This window comes from Phalacrocorax carbo, chromosome Z (genome assembly GCF_963921805.1).
Source record: "Phalacrocorax carbo chromosome Z, bPhaCar2.1, whole genome shotgun sequence".
Lineage (NCBI taxonomy): Eukaryota > Metazoa > Chordata > Aves > Suliformes > Phalacrocoracidae > Phalacrocorax > Phalacrocorax carbo.
The window spans coordinates 19271309-19290194 of NC_087548.1; the positions used below are offsets into that span (position 1 = coordinate 19271309).

The window sequence follows — 18886 nt, forward strand, 5'->3', positions numbered from 1 at the left end:
TACCTAAAGGGGGGGGGGGGGGGGGGGGGGGGGGAAGCAAAGCGTTCTTCCCATGCTTTTCTACTTGGAAAATGATTCTGACATGCCTGCTCAAACAAGGGAGGGATACTTAGCTTATACCCTTCTGGTCATGAATATGCCTATGCTATGCTGATGAGTTCTGTGCCTTGTCTGTGAAGAATTTGAACTCTAATCAGGTTATTCTTTGCTAATTTTCACATGTAATAAATTATCAGCTGATTATTATTTTAATTCTATTGAAATGTATTTAGTTAGATTGAAAAGTACATCTCCAGATATCAAAGCTGAAAGTGTCACAGCACTGGTCTCTTACAGATCTGGGTGTGCAAGCAGGGGAGACAGTACTGCAGTTAGATATGGTTCTACAATAACAAGAATTCTCTGCGGTAATTCCTGTATAGGAGATATATGTATGTCTACAGGGATAAATTATACTCTTTCGCTTTGCTGTCTGAATTTGTCAAAGGTACAAGCTGAATCCTACTCTCATTTCTGAATCTGTCCAGATCTAGGGCGTTCGTTGACTTTTGTGGAATTACTGTCATTCTAATTGTTCTAAAGAAATAGAATTAGATTCACACAATCAGGAGCATATTGCTTAACAAGAAAGTAGTAGTAGACTGAATAGATTGTTACAAGCCTAAAGAGGTATTTTGGTCCTTGTGGAAGTGTCATGGTTTAACCCCGGCCAGCAACTGAGCTCACTCACTCTCCCCTGTTGGGATGGGGGAGAGAGTTGGAAGAGTAAAAGTGAGAAAACTTGTGGGCTGAGATAAGAACAGTTTAACAATTGAAATAAAATAAAATTAACAATTAAACAATACACAAAGCAAGTGATGTATTATACAATTGCTTACCACCCGCTGACCGATGCCCAGCCGGTTCCTGAGCAATGTCCCCCCAGGCAACTTTCCCCTAGATTATACACTGAGTATGGCATCATACGGTATGGAATATCGCTTTGGCCAGTTTGGGTCAGCTGTCCTGGCTGTGCCCCCTCCCAGCTTCTCCAGCCTTCTCAGTTGGTAGAGCATGAGAGCTGAAAAGTTGTTGATTTAGCGTAAGCACTGCTCAGCAGCAACTAAAACATCAGTGTATTATCAACATTATTCTCATACTAAGTCCAAAACACAGCACTGTATCAGCTGCTAGGAAGAAAATTAGCTCCATCCCAGCTGAAACTAGGACAAGAAGGTAGGAAGATATTATTATTTTGACATCATACAGTCCAACCACACCAGCTCACAAGTTTTGCTTTATAATGTAAGCGCTATCATAACTCTTCCATTTTTCATGTGAAGTTTGACAAAATGGGGATGATGTCTAAATATGTGTTTCTTTACACCATCTCTGGTAAAGCACTTAAAATGGGAAAGTCTTTTTTTTCTTATCTGATATCGCTGCACTGGTGGATAGAATGCAGCCAATGGGTGGACTGAAAATGTAATTTAGATGCTGAGACACTTGGTATATAGAATAGTTTCCTGCTTCTCTTGTTGAGCCCAGGCCATTCTGTGTCTAATATAGTAGTGTGACAACAAGCAAGAGGGAGCAAACCTTTGTCCTGCAGTGGTTGGACTGGGATGACATGACTGGGGAGATCTGGTTCTTCTCCTTTTAACAGTTTTAAAAAGTGCAAGTGTCCCAGAACAAACCCCAGGACAAGACAGGACAGAGCGATGAGGTCTCTTCCCAGAAACAGGAGTGGGACCCTCAAAAAATTTCAATGCTGAGGTGCCTGCTGTGCAAATCTCTCTGCTTAGAAGAGCTAGACCACCTCAGTGCCTCATCTTATGAACACAGGGACCTTTCTGAGCATGCTATTAAGGAATCTTTTTGCAGCATATTTTGCAGGGGTAACTTTCAAGAGCCTAGGTCAGGTGCCAGTAACAAAATAAATAAGAACTCCTGGGATTTTTTTTCCCTGGTAGGTTAGCTATGATGGAGAACTTCACAAGCACCCACAGCTGGAGGCTGATTTGGCAGCAGTGAGAGAGATCTATGGACCTAATGCAGTATCTCTCAGGTATGTCATTGACTTCATATTGCGAAAGCTTTAACATTCTGGAGACTGAGTTCCATGTGGACCTTCCCTCACTGCCAAAGCACAAGTCTCTTCTGGTGATTTCTGCATATTGTGTGGCAAAAGGCAGGAACACTATGGGCCAGCAGTAATGCTGGTTTTGTTTTTTCCTTTTTTATGTTGTGGTTGAGTACTGATACAACTGGCTGTGCTGAGAACAAGCCCTGGCAGTCTGTTCTGAAACATCATTGTCTTTTGCAGTTAAGTTGGTATTTGATCGGCATGTTGTATTTTGTTGAAAATTATTATTCCACATTACTCTAAACCCTTGTTAAACTCCTTTTCTCTCATATCTGTCTTTTGCCCTGGAGGTGAACAACAGGAATGATAAGAGATTCAGTAAATGTTTTCCCTAGGGAAAGATTGAAGGAATTGGAACTGTGTAGTCTGGAAAAAAGATAAGGAGAAAACATAACAGTTCTTCAGAAAAGCTGCTTGTAGGTAGGAGGAGTGATCAAATGTTCTCTGTTGTCATCATGAGAGTGACAATAAGAAGCTAGCTGTGTTACCAGAAACAAGAATTTGATTAGCTTTTAGGAAGGCTTTTTGGTTTTGGGAATATGAAGTATCCTACACAGGGAATTGGTGAAACCTCAGTCAGACGTGGATTACAAAGCATAATTACACAAAAATTCTGTTGGACATATATATGAGTGTGTATGATTCTGCCATAGGGCATAGCTGTATGATATTTTTAATATGCTTCAGGTCTTTTATAACTGCACATGCCATCTATGCAACCGTATTAATTTAATAAAAATAACAGCTAGGCAAGATGTAATAGACCTGTCAGATGTATTACAGAGAAAATATCAAAATTGTTGTACAAATCAAGTAATAAAATACAGAGAATATAATAACCTTAGGCATACATATATTGCAAGTAACAATTCCCATTAACCTTTAAACAATAAGCTCTGTTATTTTAGTCTAAGAGAGATCATGTCTACAACTGTGGTGTACTATACCTTTTCAAATTAAGCGGAAATTTAATTACATGTCGAGGACCTGGGGAATTGAAATCTGAATAGTTGTACATGGGTTTAGGAAATGAATGAGATAAATGTTCAGTTGCCAAACTGATAACTATGAAATTGAGAATACCTTGATAATAGGCTCCCTCAAGCTCCTGAAATTGAAACATTATATGTAACCTTTCAAAAACTTTAATGCATCTAATTTATTGAATCAACTGTTTCATTGGAAGCATTGTGATCTCCTTAAGCTCACTGTAGTAGAAATTGACATCTGTGGCTGCTTTTAGACTGTGGAAAACTTTAATGCTTCTTCCACTCTGTTGCAGTTGAAAATACTCATAAATTCCTGGAAATGACAAACACAGCATTAAACATTCAGTTTCATCCTGCTCCTGCAGCTCCAATTCTCTGTGGAGAGAGAAGTCTGTCTGACAGTGACACCCACTAAGATGCATATTTCCTAGACAGCTGACCCTTTTTTAGTAGTCTTTTGCTGTTGCAGAGTCAACTGTACATATAAGAGTGAAATTCCTACACCTGTATGCTTTTCACCACTTCCCTTTGAAATCTGGCCACCTAAGCCATAAAAGGTGCCTAAGCCAAGAAAGACCTCAGAACCGACTGATCCAAACTCTTCAGTATCTATTTACATTGCTTATGCATTGATTGATAGAGGACCTCTGGGAGCTTCAAAATCAAGGTGCATTCATGGAGCCATTGTAGGCAGCAGATAATAAGCTGCAGGTGCTGGAAGAAAACATGATTTCTTCCCCCTTTCAGCCTAGGAAAGTAAAACTAGAGTCAGCATCATCTGTCTAGAATCTATTTTCTAGGATGGTAATGTAATCCGGGCAAAGGGATTTCAGTGAGTATGGGATTTCCACAGTCATATCTTATTTTTATCTTATTCTTTCTTCCACTAATATTTCTGTATTTCTTTAGTTCAGCTATGTTTATGTTTAATTTATAAAATTATGCTTGTTCAGTCTTTTGAATCTCAGTTATGTGAGTAACACCAGCCTGCATTCATAAATATTACTTAGGGGTTCATAACAATCTGTCTTTGGATCTTCTGGAAAATTAAAAAAAAATATCTGAGGCCACTGTTCTGTAGGATCGTGGCTAAGCCATTCAGTAGGTGGAGAATTTCACTGTTTCAAACCCAGGTCTTCAGTGAGCTGTAGGAGGTCAGAGAATGCCTGTACATGTAGCTCTGGGTGAGTGGACTCTGGAGCAGCTATCAGGGTAGTTGGGAAGCCTGCAGGTAACACAGCCCTGGCCAGCCGTTTACCTGCCCTGTATGTGCACCTGATCTAGAGAGCCTTTGGGTTTGCCCTTGCCAGAGAGAACCATTTAGGATGCTGAATTTTTGGATGCTGAATTCAGATGCTGAATTTGACCTTCACAAGAGGTCAAGGCATTTCCAGTGTGAGCTAGGTCCTACCATGGGCTGAGAGGCCACTTTGGTAGGAGATAATTACTTTCACAAAAATATTTTTGTATTTCAAAATTACCTTATCAACTTATTTATGCACAACTGCTACTGTGCACTTAGTCTAGCTTAATAGGAAACCATGGAAGTCACTGTGAGAACAAGTATATAAATGCAGTGTAAAGAAAAAAAACCTAGTGACTGGAAACTAATCTGTGAAAAATTGAGAGGGATTGCACTTTTACAGTATTGTTCCCTTAAGTAATTTATATCAAAGGGAAAGCAATTTTTTATATAGGTGTTGAATGAGTGGTTTTTTAGCCCTATTTTTCAGAAGTCTTCAAGTACATTGGGAGAGGGCAATCAGAATGGGTCAGAAAATAAGAGTCAGAAAAGTCACACTTTAAATGTAACACCTATGAGCACGAGTTAAATCTGAACCTTGAGGATTCCAGCAATTCTACACAGAATAGATAAAATAAGGTAACTATTGCCTTAAGCACGTTACAGGGCAATCTTTATGTTTTGACAAACAAATGCTTGAATGTATGAAGCAATCCCACAGGCATAATATGCCACCCCCTAGGCTATGTTTTATTTGTCTTCAATGATTTATCTCAAGCCTCTTCATAGGTTACTGGCTGCTAACCTGAAATACTTTTGAAAATCAGCTAGGGTTTTCTTTTGTCATAAATAGGAGTAGCATGTGACTGTTATTGTTTTCTTGATTTATCTGTGCAGTACGCAAGACAAAAATACATAGCAGCAATGGAAAGAGATTTTGAGGGCATTAGGAGAAAAAAAGATTTACCCTGTTTAAGCAACATCGACTGAAAGTAAGTTTCAGTGCAGCAGACAGTCACCCACTGGGAATTTTGATCCAATCTATGTAAATGTGTGTTTTATAATCATTCTGATTTTACAGACAAGATTAGCCTTTTAAAATCTTCCCTGTTCTAAGTACTCCTGGGCTGAGGAGTATCTTAAAGAGCTCTAATGTAATGTAATTCTTTCCTTTCAGGGAATATGGAGCCATTGATGATGTAGATATTGATCTGCATATTGATGTCAGCTTTCTTGATGTAAGTAATCTAATCACAGAGTTACATGATGAACATTAATACCCATTTAATTCTACTACACATCAGACTCTTTAGACAGCCACTAAGACTTTCCTTTTTAGGAGACTTGATTTTCACAAGTGGCTGTCACATTATTGATTGCTACTGAGTGGGAAGGTTTCCTTTTCCTTTTAAGATCACATTGTTAAAATGTTTTGTAGGCTTTTATGTACTGCATGTGTATTTCCTTTCAGACATGCTTTGTGAATGGTAAAATGTTTTAACTGATATAAATTAAATACATTTCTTTTTTTGCTATCCTAGACATTAGTTAGGTTAAATCGCTTCATAGAGTCCTGGAGGGAAGAAGACCTTGGCTGGAGCTCTCCTGTGTGCTTCTCAACATCTGCAGCTGATTAGGGAGAGGCTTGAGTGGCAAAGGAGACACAGGGCAGTGGTGCTATCAACTGGCAGCATGACATCTGTAACAGTTATGCTGTCATTAACTCTACACTTCCTCACCACTCTGTGCAGTGACTTTCTGTCCTCTAGAAACAGAATAAAAATTGGCACTTTTAGGGGCATTGTTAGCTTCTGCACAGAAATTTCATATTCTTAGGTCTGCACAGCACATAAGATAGTTGTTCTTGGGCTTTTCTAAAATTTAAGAAAATCTGATCATACCTTGAATTATTTTAATCACTCTTAAGGAGGAAAAGTGTCCTTTGCCCTGTGTTATTTGATGAGTTCCCTTTCCCTCTTTATTTGCTCCTTTGCTTCTCAGCTTTGAAGCAGTATCTCTTGACAATGGGAATGTGTCTGCTTGCACTGTAGATGTAGTGTTGTGTATATAATCCTGTGCTCAGATTAAATGAGCATACTCAACGACTGGAAGGAGTCTTAACACTGCTCTTAGGGGCATCAGCAGGCAATAGTTTGTCCTAAGTCTCAAGTTTAAAGTTGGAGTAGATATTCCACAACTGGGTAAATGGATGGATGGTGTTTATAATAACCCTAAGGTAGACTGACAAAATGCATCAGTTCCTAATGATGACTAATGGTGTCTGTTGTTTTCTTTTTATCTTGAACTAGGAAGAGATTGCTGTGGCTTGGGATGTAATTCGCACAGAGCCTATAATAGTGCGACTGCACTGTTCACTTACACAATACTTATTTGGTCCAGGTTAGTGACCTGTGTATTCATCATGTGCCTTGTATGGTGTCTCAGTCTGAGCCATGTACTAGGGGATAGATACTCATTCACTGCCAAATCTTTGACCTGTGTGTGTGTTCTTAGATCTACTGCTGAGAGCAGTTCAAGTGGTTTGAAATTATGCTTACATATATTTGCATGGCTGGGCCTTCATTAAAGACATGGGCTTCTACTTTAAACTTTCATAGGTTGATTTGTGGAACTTGTTGTCCTGATATCCTTTGAAATGCAACTGCTTCCCCTAGGAACCATGGTTAAGGAATAAAAATCTGCAGTTTCTAATATGTGATTTTCTGATTTTCGAAATCAGGGATCATCTGCACAGATGAGATATCACTGATAAGGCATACATACACAGTTCTCTACAGCATATTAATATGCCCTTTTTCATGCACCTTTGAAGAATGATATTTATCCTTTCAGCTTCTGATTTCTGTAAGACTATGTGAATCTGGGAATCTTTAGATTTGAATGAGTTGTTAAGTGAGTAAAGATTCCTCATGAGAGTAAAAATGGTCAAACTCCTGAAGAATCAACAGATTTTGAAGATTTGGAAACATTGATATGGAAGAGTCGACTTCAGATATATTGTTACAGTGGGAAGTCAGAACTAAGTTGCAGTTTGGATCATAACTTGCCCAGCTTTGGAGGCTTCCAGTGCAATCTGTCAGTTCAGGCTTCTATCTGTGGGAGAATTCTGCCTCTGGAAAATTAATAGATATTTCCAGTCATAATATGTTTAGCAAAACCAGTCCCAGTGAGCTATTTTTATAGGATGCGTTGCCTGACGATGCTAACTATAAGCTATATTCTGTTCATTCAAATAAGCATTTCATTAAATCAGTTATATCAGTCATTTTTTTTTCTGTTTTGTTTGACTTTGGTCTTTTTGTCTGTATTTTATTGCTTCAATCCTTTTTATAAATATGCAGATCTTAAAATATGTCTTTGCCATAGCTGGTAGCAGTGTTAGTATTCAGAATATTTCTATCAAAATGTAATGGAAAGAGAAAAAAGTGCAGCCAATAAGAGAAGGTGAAGCATGAAGAGCAGCATGCAGTAAGAAATGATCTAGTGAAACAAGAAGTAAAAACAAGATATCTTCTGTGCTGTTGACAAAGTTAAAATGGGAAGCTTAGTTCCCAGCCCTGCAGCTGACTGATTGTGGGAGTGCCTGAGTACCAAGAAAGGCAAGATAAGGGCCAGAGGCAAGTGTTTTTCCGATACTGGTTTTATGAGCTCAGCTGCTGTTGCAGCTGTCACTTTATTTACCAGAAAAGGACAATAATGTCCACCATCTTGTGTGTTAACAAGACTCTTTATCTGTGAATTCCTTTTCCCCCTTAAATATGTTGTTTTGAGACTACTGGGCCATAACTTTATGCTACGTCTTTTTTCCCTATAGTACTTTCTGTTGATTGATAAAAGAAACAGAAATGCAGTGTACTGCAAAGCACTGCGAGAGGTATTTGTACCACGTTGTAGCTGTGTAATATCCTGATTTTAGGTAGTCATTCTTCTAGTTAATAGCTTGTCTCATTATTGTACTTGCGGGCCATTTCTCCCACATATGCCTTAAAAACCTGTCTTACATGAGGATGAATCAGCTTTTGGAGGTACTGTGCTGTCTCCTCTGGCTGTAGAGCTTAGACAACAATTCTAGTCAAGATGTCAGATTTTAAGGTTGCTGGTCTAGTTATGATGACTCTCATTGAAAATATTTCCTCCCATCATGTGCCCTAGATTTGACCATCTGAAGACATTGCTGCTCCTAATCAAATAATTCATCCCTTTTGAAAAAAATAATCAGTTTGTCTGTAAAAGATTAGATTATATTTGAATAATAACATTAGAGAAAGGGTATCTACAGGGCTTTGAACTAACCGAAATTGGATGGCCATGTTCGATATATTGTCTTTTATTTTTAAATTTAATTTATTAAAGCAAAATTAAAGGATAAACTGTGACATTCTGAATAAAATCTGACTTTCTGAGTCATCAGAATAATACAGATTTTAAAATACTGGTTTACTTCTTGTAATAAAATTTGAACCAACCCCCAGACTTTTTGTTTTCATTCCTTTTTTAATGTACTGTAGTCATTATCACCTTATGTAATATGAAGGATAAAGTCTGTTCGTGCTTGTAGTGTATGTTGGTTGGTGTCCTACCTTGAGGACCTCAGGCTCTGTCAACAATCGCTGAATTTCATCTGCCACTTCTATCTAGTAAATGTTCTTAAAGGATTTTAGTAATACCAGGAGCTAATTTCCAGCCTTCACCCTGTACACTTTCAATTTTCTCACAGATGAATATGGAGGTACCAATGTTAGGACAGGTCTTGAGGAAAATTCAGGGTAATCCTTGGCCACTGGCATGCAAGCATCAGGCACATAGATGATGATTATGGATCTTGTATTAAAACATCCTCATAAAGAAAACCCAAATACTAATTAATTCAGTTTATTCCACTCTGGGTTTTCTTCGTTGTCACAGGAACTGTAGTGTGTAAACACTACTTACTTGGAAAAAAGTTTAAGAGATTAGGCAAGATGCTTTTCTAGCCCCAGATACGTATGATCTGATGGTGCTCTCTAGTACTTGCTTAGTATAAAAAACAAAGACATGTTTTTGTAATTAAAATTAGTGGGAAGAGATACATTTGGGGGAATTCAATTTCTAAAATCTCATTTGTAAAATTGCAAATATATTGGCTGATATTCCAGAAAGAACCATTCATGTCTTAATAGGCTTCGATGGTACATCCACTCTCACCATTGCTCCAATGGCATTGTCTCTAGTAAAGGTCCAGGTGGAACAGAGTCCTTAAATATGACTTACATGGTCATGAATTCTTGACTATTGCTGCAAGTTCATATATCAACAATATCTCCTTTTTCCGTAGTGCCAACTGTGGATGTATTTCAGATCTCTACTAAGGAAAGATTTGGGCTGGGACATCAGCTGAAAAAGTAAGTCTAGAAAAGGGTAAACCCCTGTTTTTAGGCAAATAACTGCACTAGTTTCTGAAACGTGAAGTAGGATAAAATTCACAGATTGTCAGGTTAGTTGGATCAAAGTGTTTTGAACTTGTCTTTCTTTAAATAAAAAGTAACAGGATTTGCCTGCTTAAGTTCAGTTTTGACAGTTGTTGGAGAGAACCCGATTTGTGCTGCCTGCCAGGGTTTTCTGTCACTTTGCTGCCATTTAGGGAGTAAGCTACAAAAGTTCAACAGAATGTAGCTAGGAGTATTCAATTTCAAGTTGCTGCTTAGATGGTGAAGCCTCTGGAGCAGGAATCTTTTTGAGCATCGTGCATGCCCTAAGGGGACTACGATTTCATGGTGGCCCCTAGGATGTACCGCAGTAACTAGGCCATCCATGTTTTGAGGACAAGAGGGAAGAACACTTGAAAAAATTAGCAGTTTCATATGTTCATGGTGCAATTCAATGTAATAAAATTTTGCTGAGCCATATTTTCACATATGCTTGTGTATGTGTATTAAAATGACAAGAATATAGGCTTTAATATCTGACCATTACAACATTAAGAATCCCTTAAGAAAAAAAAAGTATTTTGCTGTTTGATGTTTTAAGAAATTCAGTACAGTATTCTAGTAATCTTACTAATGAAGGAATGTCACTAAAATCTCCGTGATACATGATTTTGAAGAAAAAGAAATAAAAAGCTCCCCAGACATGAACAGTCTCTTAAAACGTTTCAGTACTTACACTGTCTCTGATTTGTGCATGGGTAATAAATAAAGGTTCCCATAAGACATTTTCAACGACATAGCTGCATAATTCACAGTTGATGAGAAGTCAGAATTCCCATAAACCCCATGGCCCCTCATGGCTGTGACAACAGGTTATTCATCTTTGAATATTCAGTAAATTTTCAATAAAGTTCATATCAACTTCCACGTTGACTTTATCACTCAAATACCCCCATTGCTAGATTAGAGCCACAGTAATTTTTCTTGGAAGGAGCTACTGGAGGTCACCTAGTGCAACCACCTGCTCCAAGTAACACTAATCTCAAAGTTAGATTAGTTTACTCAGAGTCTCAGGCATCTGAGCTGTGAAATTTGCAGACTTTATGTGCAACCTGTTGTACTTGAACACTCTTGTTATGGATGTCTTCTTTTTAGAGGCTTTATGTTTGTAGCTTTCCTTGCTACAACTTGTGACCACTGCCTTGTGCTGTCCATCTCTGGGAAGTGACTGACTCTGTCTTCTTTGTAAACCCTCTTTGGGTAGTGTAATATTTGACATCCCTACCTTCATGTTTGTGCCTTAGGCGAATATGCTCCTACCTGAGCAGTCTGGATGACGTAGCCTGCCTCTGTAGTCACTGGAGCGACAGACTCCTATGGTTGGATGGGATGGCTTTGAATCAGTTTCTCTCTAGATCTTCATGAATGGCATACCTGTATAAGTCTTGCAGTCATTGTTTACACAAACTGTATTCTCAATATGATTTCTATGTAAATTGGTTTTATGTGGAAAAAAAAGGCTTTTGAGGAGCTGAGGCATCCAATCATCAGTCCGCCTACATGACAGGAAAACTCTGCCTGTAGAGTGAGGATATTGTATCATGTCGCCTACATGGTGAGCAGAGAGACCCTAGTATTAAAGTGAGTATTAAAGTGAGACTAGGATAAGAAAGTCTTTTTTTCTTTCTTAATTTGCAGAATCATGCAGACATTTGTTACACAACAGTGGAAGAACAGCAAAGAGAAATCTAATTGTACGCACAATAAGAAGGTGTCTGACAAAAAAGTGAAATCCCCTCTGCACATCTTTTCTACATTGCGCAGGTAATAGCAAGGAAAATGAGCTGTTAACATCATATCCTGTTCAAAATCCACAGCAGACTTCACAAGGTGAAGTGTTGACTTTTCTCCACACAGAAGTGCTCTATTTATATCTTACCTCATGGGTTTCCAGTCCTTGCCTTGCATGACATCAAAAGTGAACTAGGTACTACTGCAGCTTCCAAGACTATTTGAAGGCAGAGCATTTCAGTGCCCTGCTCTCTGAAACAGCCGTATTTCATCTAGAATTGGAAATAATTAATTTTATGTTATTTAACTTGTTGTATTTATATTTTTATAGCTTGGTAACATTTGACTGTTACTTCAATAGTAAGAATATAAATAAAAGTAATATATACAAGTAATATATAACATATATAATATATATATCAATCATATATATATATATGTAAAAAAATTTTGTGGTTGCCTATGTGTTCTTTCCACAGCTGTGTGTATTTTTAAGTTTTTAAAACTAGAATGTTCATTAATAAAAGATGGATTTTTAGAGCTGCTAAGCACCCACCCCTCTCCACTGTTTCAGTACACTAACGCTTACCACTTCTGAAATGCAGGCACAGAATTTCAAATAACAAGAGCATTAAAAATATAAGTACTAGTTTGTGAATAGTTCATTTGAATTCATTGTGACTTTTGCCAGTTATTCATACTCTTAAGCGTATGTAAAATCAGGCTCTGAATTTACCTCTTTCAGAAATGTGACTATTTACTCTGGCATGTTTTCCTGTTTATGAAGGGTTGACAGGTCACCCCTTCTGCAAATTTGAATTGAATTCTTCTTTGAATGTTCCTTCTTTTTGATGAAATTTGCCATTCTAAATTCCATGGACAAAAAAAGAGGGAGTATAGCAATCTCTCACTTTGAACAAGGGAGGAATGTCAAAGATGTCACAAGAATATTTGCCTTTTCAGAGGTAGAAGAGGAAGGTGGTGCTTTATACCCATTCTGTACCATGCCACGCGTCATTGCCTAGCACGGGCTGTAGCTTGGGGTTTGGCTTATTCAAAAAGGGCATAAAAAAGCCAGCCGAATCTTTCCCATCTTGATTTGGCTGCTGCTGCAGTGCCTGTCCAAAGATGGCTCAGCCCCAGTGCAGGGACCCCTACTCTCCCTAGAGCGCCATTCCCACCTTCTGTCTGCAGGAGGGTGCTAGTGAGCCAGTAGCAGTGAGTCAGCAACCTCTGCGTGCATCTTCTACTGCCACCACTTCCTAACAGGGTGGGGAAACCTGCCAGCCTCTCCCCTTGGGGTTTCACTTCTTTTCTTTGCCATCCAAGCCCAAAAACTATGCCAAAAATTGGGGTTTATAAAGCATAGAAAAATGATTCAGCATACCTGTTACATGTTGCTTTGCAAGGACAGGTGAATGTGAACCTTACAGAAATGTGAAAGTTCATGTGAATGTTATTTCGTAAAAACATTTGTTCTTTACTTTCTGTATTAATAATTTAGGTGCCTCACATTCTCATTTGCATTGTTACAGAACTAGGATTTGTCTAAAACAGGAAAGAAGGGCATTAAATTGTTTTACACGAAATACCTAGATTATTATGATTTTTTAAAAAATAACGTTTATTTCAGCTGAATTAAATTTTATTTACTGCTTGCAAGTTTCACTGCTCATTATATTTTCTGTTAGATCTGGACATAGAATTTGGTATGCTATGTCCATAAAACAGTAACGGGATCATGCCACGATGATTACATAGGAAAGATCGATTAACGGGATCATGGCATGATGATTACAGAGGAAAGACAGATTTTGATAAGTAAAACGTGTTATAATCTCATGTGAAATACATGGGTTTCATTTAAAATATAATTTCCTGAATAGAGGTTTGTTTAGAGACATAGAGATCTTTACAAAGAGCTGTAAGGATACAGCTCTAACTTCTACTTATGTAGTTAGTCGTCTTTTTGATTGATGAGCTTGCATGTAAATAAGAGTAGGATGTCTGTTTGGTATTGGGAAATTAGTCCTACAGACAATTGCTCATTTTTTTAATGTTGGGCTGCATTTATCACTAGTGAAGTACATAATGACAGGTGACACTTAAAAATCTTTACGTATGTGTGCTCTTGCTTGATTTGCACAGTTTTGATTATCTTCCAGTTTTGATTTCTCCTTTATTTTTAAGGTCGCCAAGTTATCCTCCCCCTGGCTGTGGCAAAAATAAATCAAAACTCAAGTCAGAACAGGATGGCATCTCCAAAACGCATAAACTACTGAGAAGGACTTGCTCTAGCACAGTGAAGGCGGAAGATGTGTGTGCCACAAAATCCCACAGAACCTTTGGCCGCTCCTTGTCAAGTGACCCTAGGGCTGAACAGACAATGGCTATTAAATCCCACAAACTGTTGAACCGTTCTTGCTCTACAGCCGTCAAGCAGGAGGAGTGCATTACTTTAAAGCCCCATAAGCTGTTAAGTAGGTCATGTTCTGGGGACCCTCGATGTGAGCACAACAGCACCTTGAAGCCCAACAAACTTTTAAGCAGGTCCTACTCCAGTAGTCTTAGAATGGAAGAATTGGATGGATTGAAGAATCACAAGTTACTCAGCAAGACTTACTCCAATGCCCCTAAATCATCCAAAATGGAGCCTTTCAAGGAATCCACCATAGCAGAGAGCAGGAGGCTCTCTCTTACCTCAGGGCTTATTGGTATCTTAACACCATCTTCATCATCACCTTCACAAGCTGTTGTGCGTAACAGTTTTTTATTCTGCTCCTTTTTCTCCTATTATTTTCCAAACATACTGTTATGCTTCCTATGGAAAGGCATTAATACTTAGGACATATGTTAGTGAAGATATTGGATATATTGAATATATGGGAAGACATGAGCAATGGAGTCAGCTTTTAAGGGGGATTTATACAATTGTGCATGCACATATATTTAAGTTATAAAACTAGAATTTGCTTAGGTCAAGGCAGAGATTTTTCATCACATTGAATACAGCTCAATGTACCTTCTAGCCAGGGGAAAAGTTCAATGATCCACTTCCTTCCCTTCCTCCTTTCATGCTGCAGGAAGAAGGGAGAGCTTCTGTGCCACAAAATTGACTTGGTCACACAAGTCTTTTTTCATTTCACTGTCTGCTTGTGGGGGAAGTAACCATCCGTTGGCTTGTTCGGGTGCCAAGTCACTTCTTCTAGTCTTTGCATCTGTGATCATCATCATAGTGGAAGGAATGCAGTCATGATTCAGCTCACCTCATGTGCATTTGTACTCTGTTGAAGGTTTAACCTTCAAACACCCTGGTGGCAGCTGGAGGTCAGGGAAGGAATTAGGTCCATGCTGACCCCCTTTCTTTCCACAGAGACAGGATCAGTTGGGAAGGCAATGGGTAGCACATATTGTTAAAGTTAAGAAAGAGTGCTCAAAATTAATTCTTCTGCCTTTACATCTTAAAAGATGGGTTTTGTACCTTAGAGGAGAGAGTGGGTCTGTTTGCACTCTTTCAAGGCACCTGTCTGTTTTCTGTGTTAGCTCTGGGGAGAGGCACTTAGGAGACAGTCCTTTCCACTCCCTCAGCCTGGCAGTACCTTGATGTTCTCAGTGAGAAAAAGTTGAATCTTGCTTGAAATGCTATACATATATTCAAAATAGTGCATTCTGAGTAATGGAATTACATGGAGTGTGCTACGCTCATGGTAAATGAGTTTAATAAGCTGTGAGCTATACTCATCAAATCTAAAAGCAGTGATATACTATCATAAAATCATTTATATACATGCTGTGTTCTCTGATTCCTCTAATGTGCACAGCAATATTAATTTAAGTTGAGCCAACAGACTTTTTATTTGTCACAGTTTAGGAGATGCATTTTTTTCTGAATCAGCAGAGGATGTCTAAACGTAGCAAGATCTGAAGTCAGTAGGGAAAGTCCCATTCATTTTGATGAGATAATGAAGAGTCGAATACGAGGTTTCATTACTGATGTTATCAGCTGATATGGAAGAAATGCAAGACCTGCTCAGCAGTCTATAAAAACTACCAGTAATTTACTGCTAGGATGCATTTACTGTGAGGGAAATCATCACATACATGGTCAGGTGCAGATCGACCAATGTTAGCAGAAGGGCATCAGCAGTCCATTTCACATCTTACATGCAGGCACCAGATACATGGGTAGCCTGGGTACCTAACTACAATGTGAAGTCAGTGGAAAGCAATGAATCAGGACCCTAACATTTTTCAGTTCTCAGCTGAAGCATTTCAGTTTCATATATGAATACAGTTAGGAGGATTATTTCCCAGGGGAAGACAAGAGAAAAGTTTCGCAATTAAGCACTTGGAGAAATTAAAGTAAATAAGCCTATAAACAAAACCAAAGAAAGCTTTAAGTGGAGGTGATCTGACTCTTACTCAAAACAAGGTATGGTTGAGATAGATGTCAGCCTAGAGGTAATTTTATATCTCACTGACTCCTGTAACAGAAGTTCCTTCTAATTTATGTTGCTGTGTGTTGAAAGAAAAAGGCAGAAAGAATTTGAGTGGGATCTGAGCACAGAGGTCTGTTAATGTGGTGCTTACAGAAGTGAGATCTTAGCAAATATAAAAGAAAAAAAATTCAGCCATTCTGAGAGTTGTTAGACTTTCAAGCCTAAGCAGATAGCCCATATTTGGGTAGAAAATATGCAGTTAAGATTCAATGGAATTTACCAAATGCCAGTTTATCAGAATGGAGTGATGGCACTGGTGTTTCTATTTGAGATTAAAGGTTTTGGGATGCTGAGAAACAAAGCCTCACTAGATTTAAGAACTAAAAAGAAATGCTAAAAATCTACCCCAAACTCAGCAAGCAGTAAAAGGATTGATTATTTTGGATGACTGTTTTTTGCAAATGAGGGATCTTTTTAGATGCAAATATTGTTTAATTAACATATTTGCATGCAAAAAATACAAATGTTTTACCATTTGTCTATAATTAGTGTACCAACACTGAAGTTGCCTCAACTTTTTTCTTGCAGCAAAATTATGGTGCGAAATGCATTCCGGTACGAGACCGTGGCTTTCTTGTGCAGGTAGGATGTCATATCTTGCCCATTTGTGAAACACTGTGGAGCATGAGCTGACTGTTAATTATTTTTAAGCAGATGTTGTTATTCTCATTTTCATTGTTCTCAGACTATTGAATTTGCTGAGCAGCGGATACCAGTATTGAATGAATACTGTGTAGTTTGTGATGAACCGCATGTGTTCCAGAATGGCCCAATGCTGAGGGTAAGTGGTGTACTTGTTGGGATAAACAATGCGTTTTATAATGTCTCACATAGCATTGGACAATACAAACCTGTTACAAAACTACTGAATTATTTCAGATGTGCTTCATCCTAATATCCTTTTAAGATGCAAAAATGTAATGCATATTAACTAGATTTTCCCATAAATTTGAAAAAAACCAATGCATTGCAAGCAAGGGAGATGGAAATCAGGCTTGTATAATATCATAGAAACATAGAGGGGAGGGATGTCTTTCACTGAACACTATTGTTCTATCTACAGCAGTCACAACCGGATAAGATAGAGGAAGTGGATTAGAGTGCTTTCCTGGTCCTCTGGCATCTTTCAAAGGCTTAGGGTCACCTCAGTCCTTGAGTTCTTATCAAGCCATGGCCAGGGTATTCAGATACATTGGTATTAATGCCACAAGACGGTGGAGTTCTTCTGACCCTCTTTTGCTCATGGACCACTGGAATGAGCCATCTTCCATAATGTGATAAAAAAGCCAGTAAAGGAGATGCTCTGTGAAGTGTCTGATCTAGCAGCTACCTAGCCCAGGGGTACTGTTGTCATTCAGTACGCCCAAAGTCTGGCCAGTTAGGCAGCTCTTCCTTCCCTTCATTCCTGTATAACAAGGGATGAGGAATTTTGCATGCTGAACATTGTACCTTCTCATGCTGTTGGTGAATTGATACTGTGAAAAGAGTCATATTGGTCATGAGAGACACACTCTGCCTGGAGCTAATGGATCAGTGTATCTTCATGAAAGAGTATATTAGGAGAATAAAATTCTTACCTTTAGGACTGATCTTGCAGTTTAGAATCTTTCTTGTTTCATCTGTCCCAAATCCTTTGGAAACCTGAGTAACCTTAAAATATTAAAGCCATGGAAAAGTGTTTAATACCAGTGTGTGAATGGTCTGACATGTGCCAATTTCTCCACAGTGTGGCAAGCAACTACATGTAAGCTGAAGCAGATATAATCTATGATAGTTCCATGGAACTAAATTCAGGAAGCTTATTGCTTACACAGTGTCAGAGGTCACCTCACATACCCCGTGACACTCAGTGGCACCTCAGTCAGGCATTCTGACTGCAGGCAGGTATGCAAATACGCTGCTAATAGGATTAGCAAAAGCATCTACATATTCAGTTAACACCATTTTAAGTCATGGTTAAACTTCTGTACTTTTGAAAATCCTATCAGGTGACTTTGGTTTTGCCTTTTCAAGCTCATATCTACCTTTGAAAAACATGTTTTTTGCCAGATTTACAACCAACCAAATCGTGATTAGAAGCCTGTAGAAGAGGCATCAGTTCCTTATTGTTCATCTTTGAATGCACTGCTATGCATATTACCTGTGACAGGATGAGGTAAAACAAAGTGGGTAAAGTTTGGATAGCGAGTAAAGATTGGATAATATAATAATTTAAATTGTCGTGTTTTATCTGTTGTCCATTAGACAAAGCAAACAGTAGGATTTATTCCTCTTCACATGATGAACTATTAAAAGAAAACAATGGAAATTCATCTGCTCTAAATAAAAAAATCCTAATTCTTGCTTTCCCACCTTAGAAATTAAAATCCCTCAGTTATTTTAGCTATCTGTTTGAGAGTTTGTCAGCACTTCAAAACAGAGGAAAGTGCAAACGTGTTTGCCACTATACTCATCAGTGCCTTTGCAAGCAGCATAGCCTAGCAAGCTTTGCAAAAATGAAAGGCTGTCCTTATATAACCCAGGGAGAAGGAGATAGTGGCAAGAAGTCTAACATGCTCTGTGTATGCTTGAATGACTCAATAAGCAATATAGAGCCATTAATGAGTTTGCAGTTCTGTAGAAGGTGAGAAAGGATCTCAGTTTGAATTAAGGATGAGCTTGCCAGAGGGTCTTAAGGAAATTTATGCTTCATTCTACTGAGAGCTCTGGCAGAGGCAGGCTAAAGTAGTCAATTGTAGGGTTTATTTACATGCTTCAGCTGCACACACATATACATACACACATATATAATGTATATAAAGGGAATAAAGAGT

General features: G+C 38.4%; 1 protein-coding gene across 1 annotated transcript in view; it reads left to right on the plus strand.

Moving 5' to 3' along the window:
* Positions 1 to 18886, plus strand: part of PARP8 (poly(ADP-ribose) polymerase family member 8) — a 125011-nt gene that overhangs the window by 64257 nt on the left and 41868 nt on the right. The window contains exons 7-14 of the mRNA XM_064438290.1: positions 1953 to 2047; positions 5535 to 5595; positions 6667 to 6757; positions 9693 to 9759; positions 11482 to 11607; positions 13765 to 14329; positions 16602 to 16655; positions 16759 to 16854. Of these exons, the coding sequence (XP_064294360.1) occupies positions 1953 to 2047; positions 5535 to 5595; positions 6667 to 6757; positions 9693 to 9759; positions 11482 to 11607; positions 13765 to 14329; positions 16602 to 16655; positions 16759 to 16854 (1155 nt within the window). The remainder of the gene's footprint in view (positions 1 to 1952; positions 2048 to 5534; positions 5596 to 6666; positions 6758 to 9692; positions 9760 to 11481; positions 11608 to 13764; positions 14330 to 16601; positions 16656 to 16758; positions 16855 to 18886) is intronic.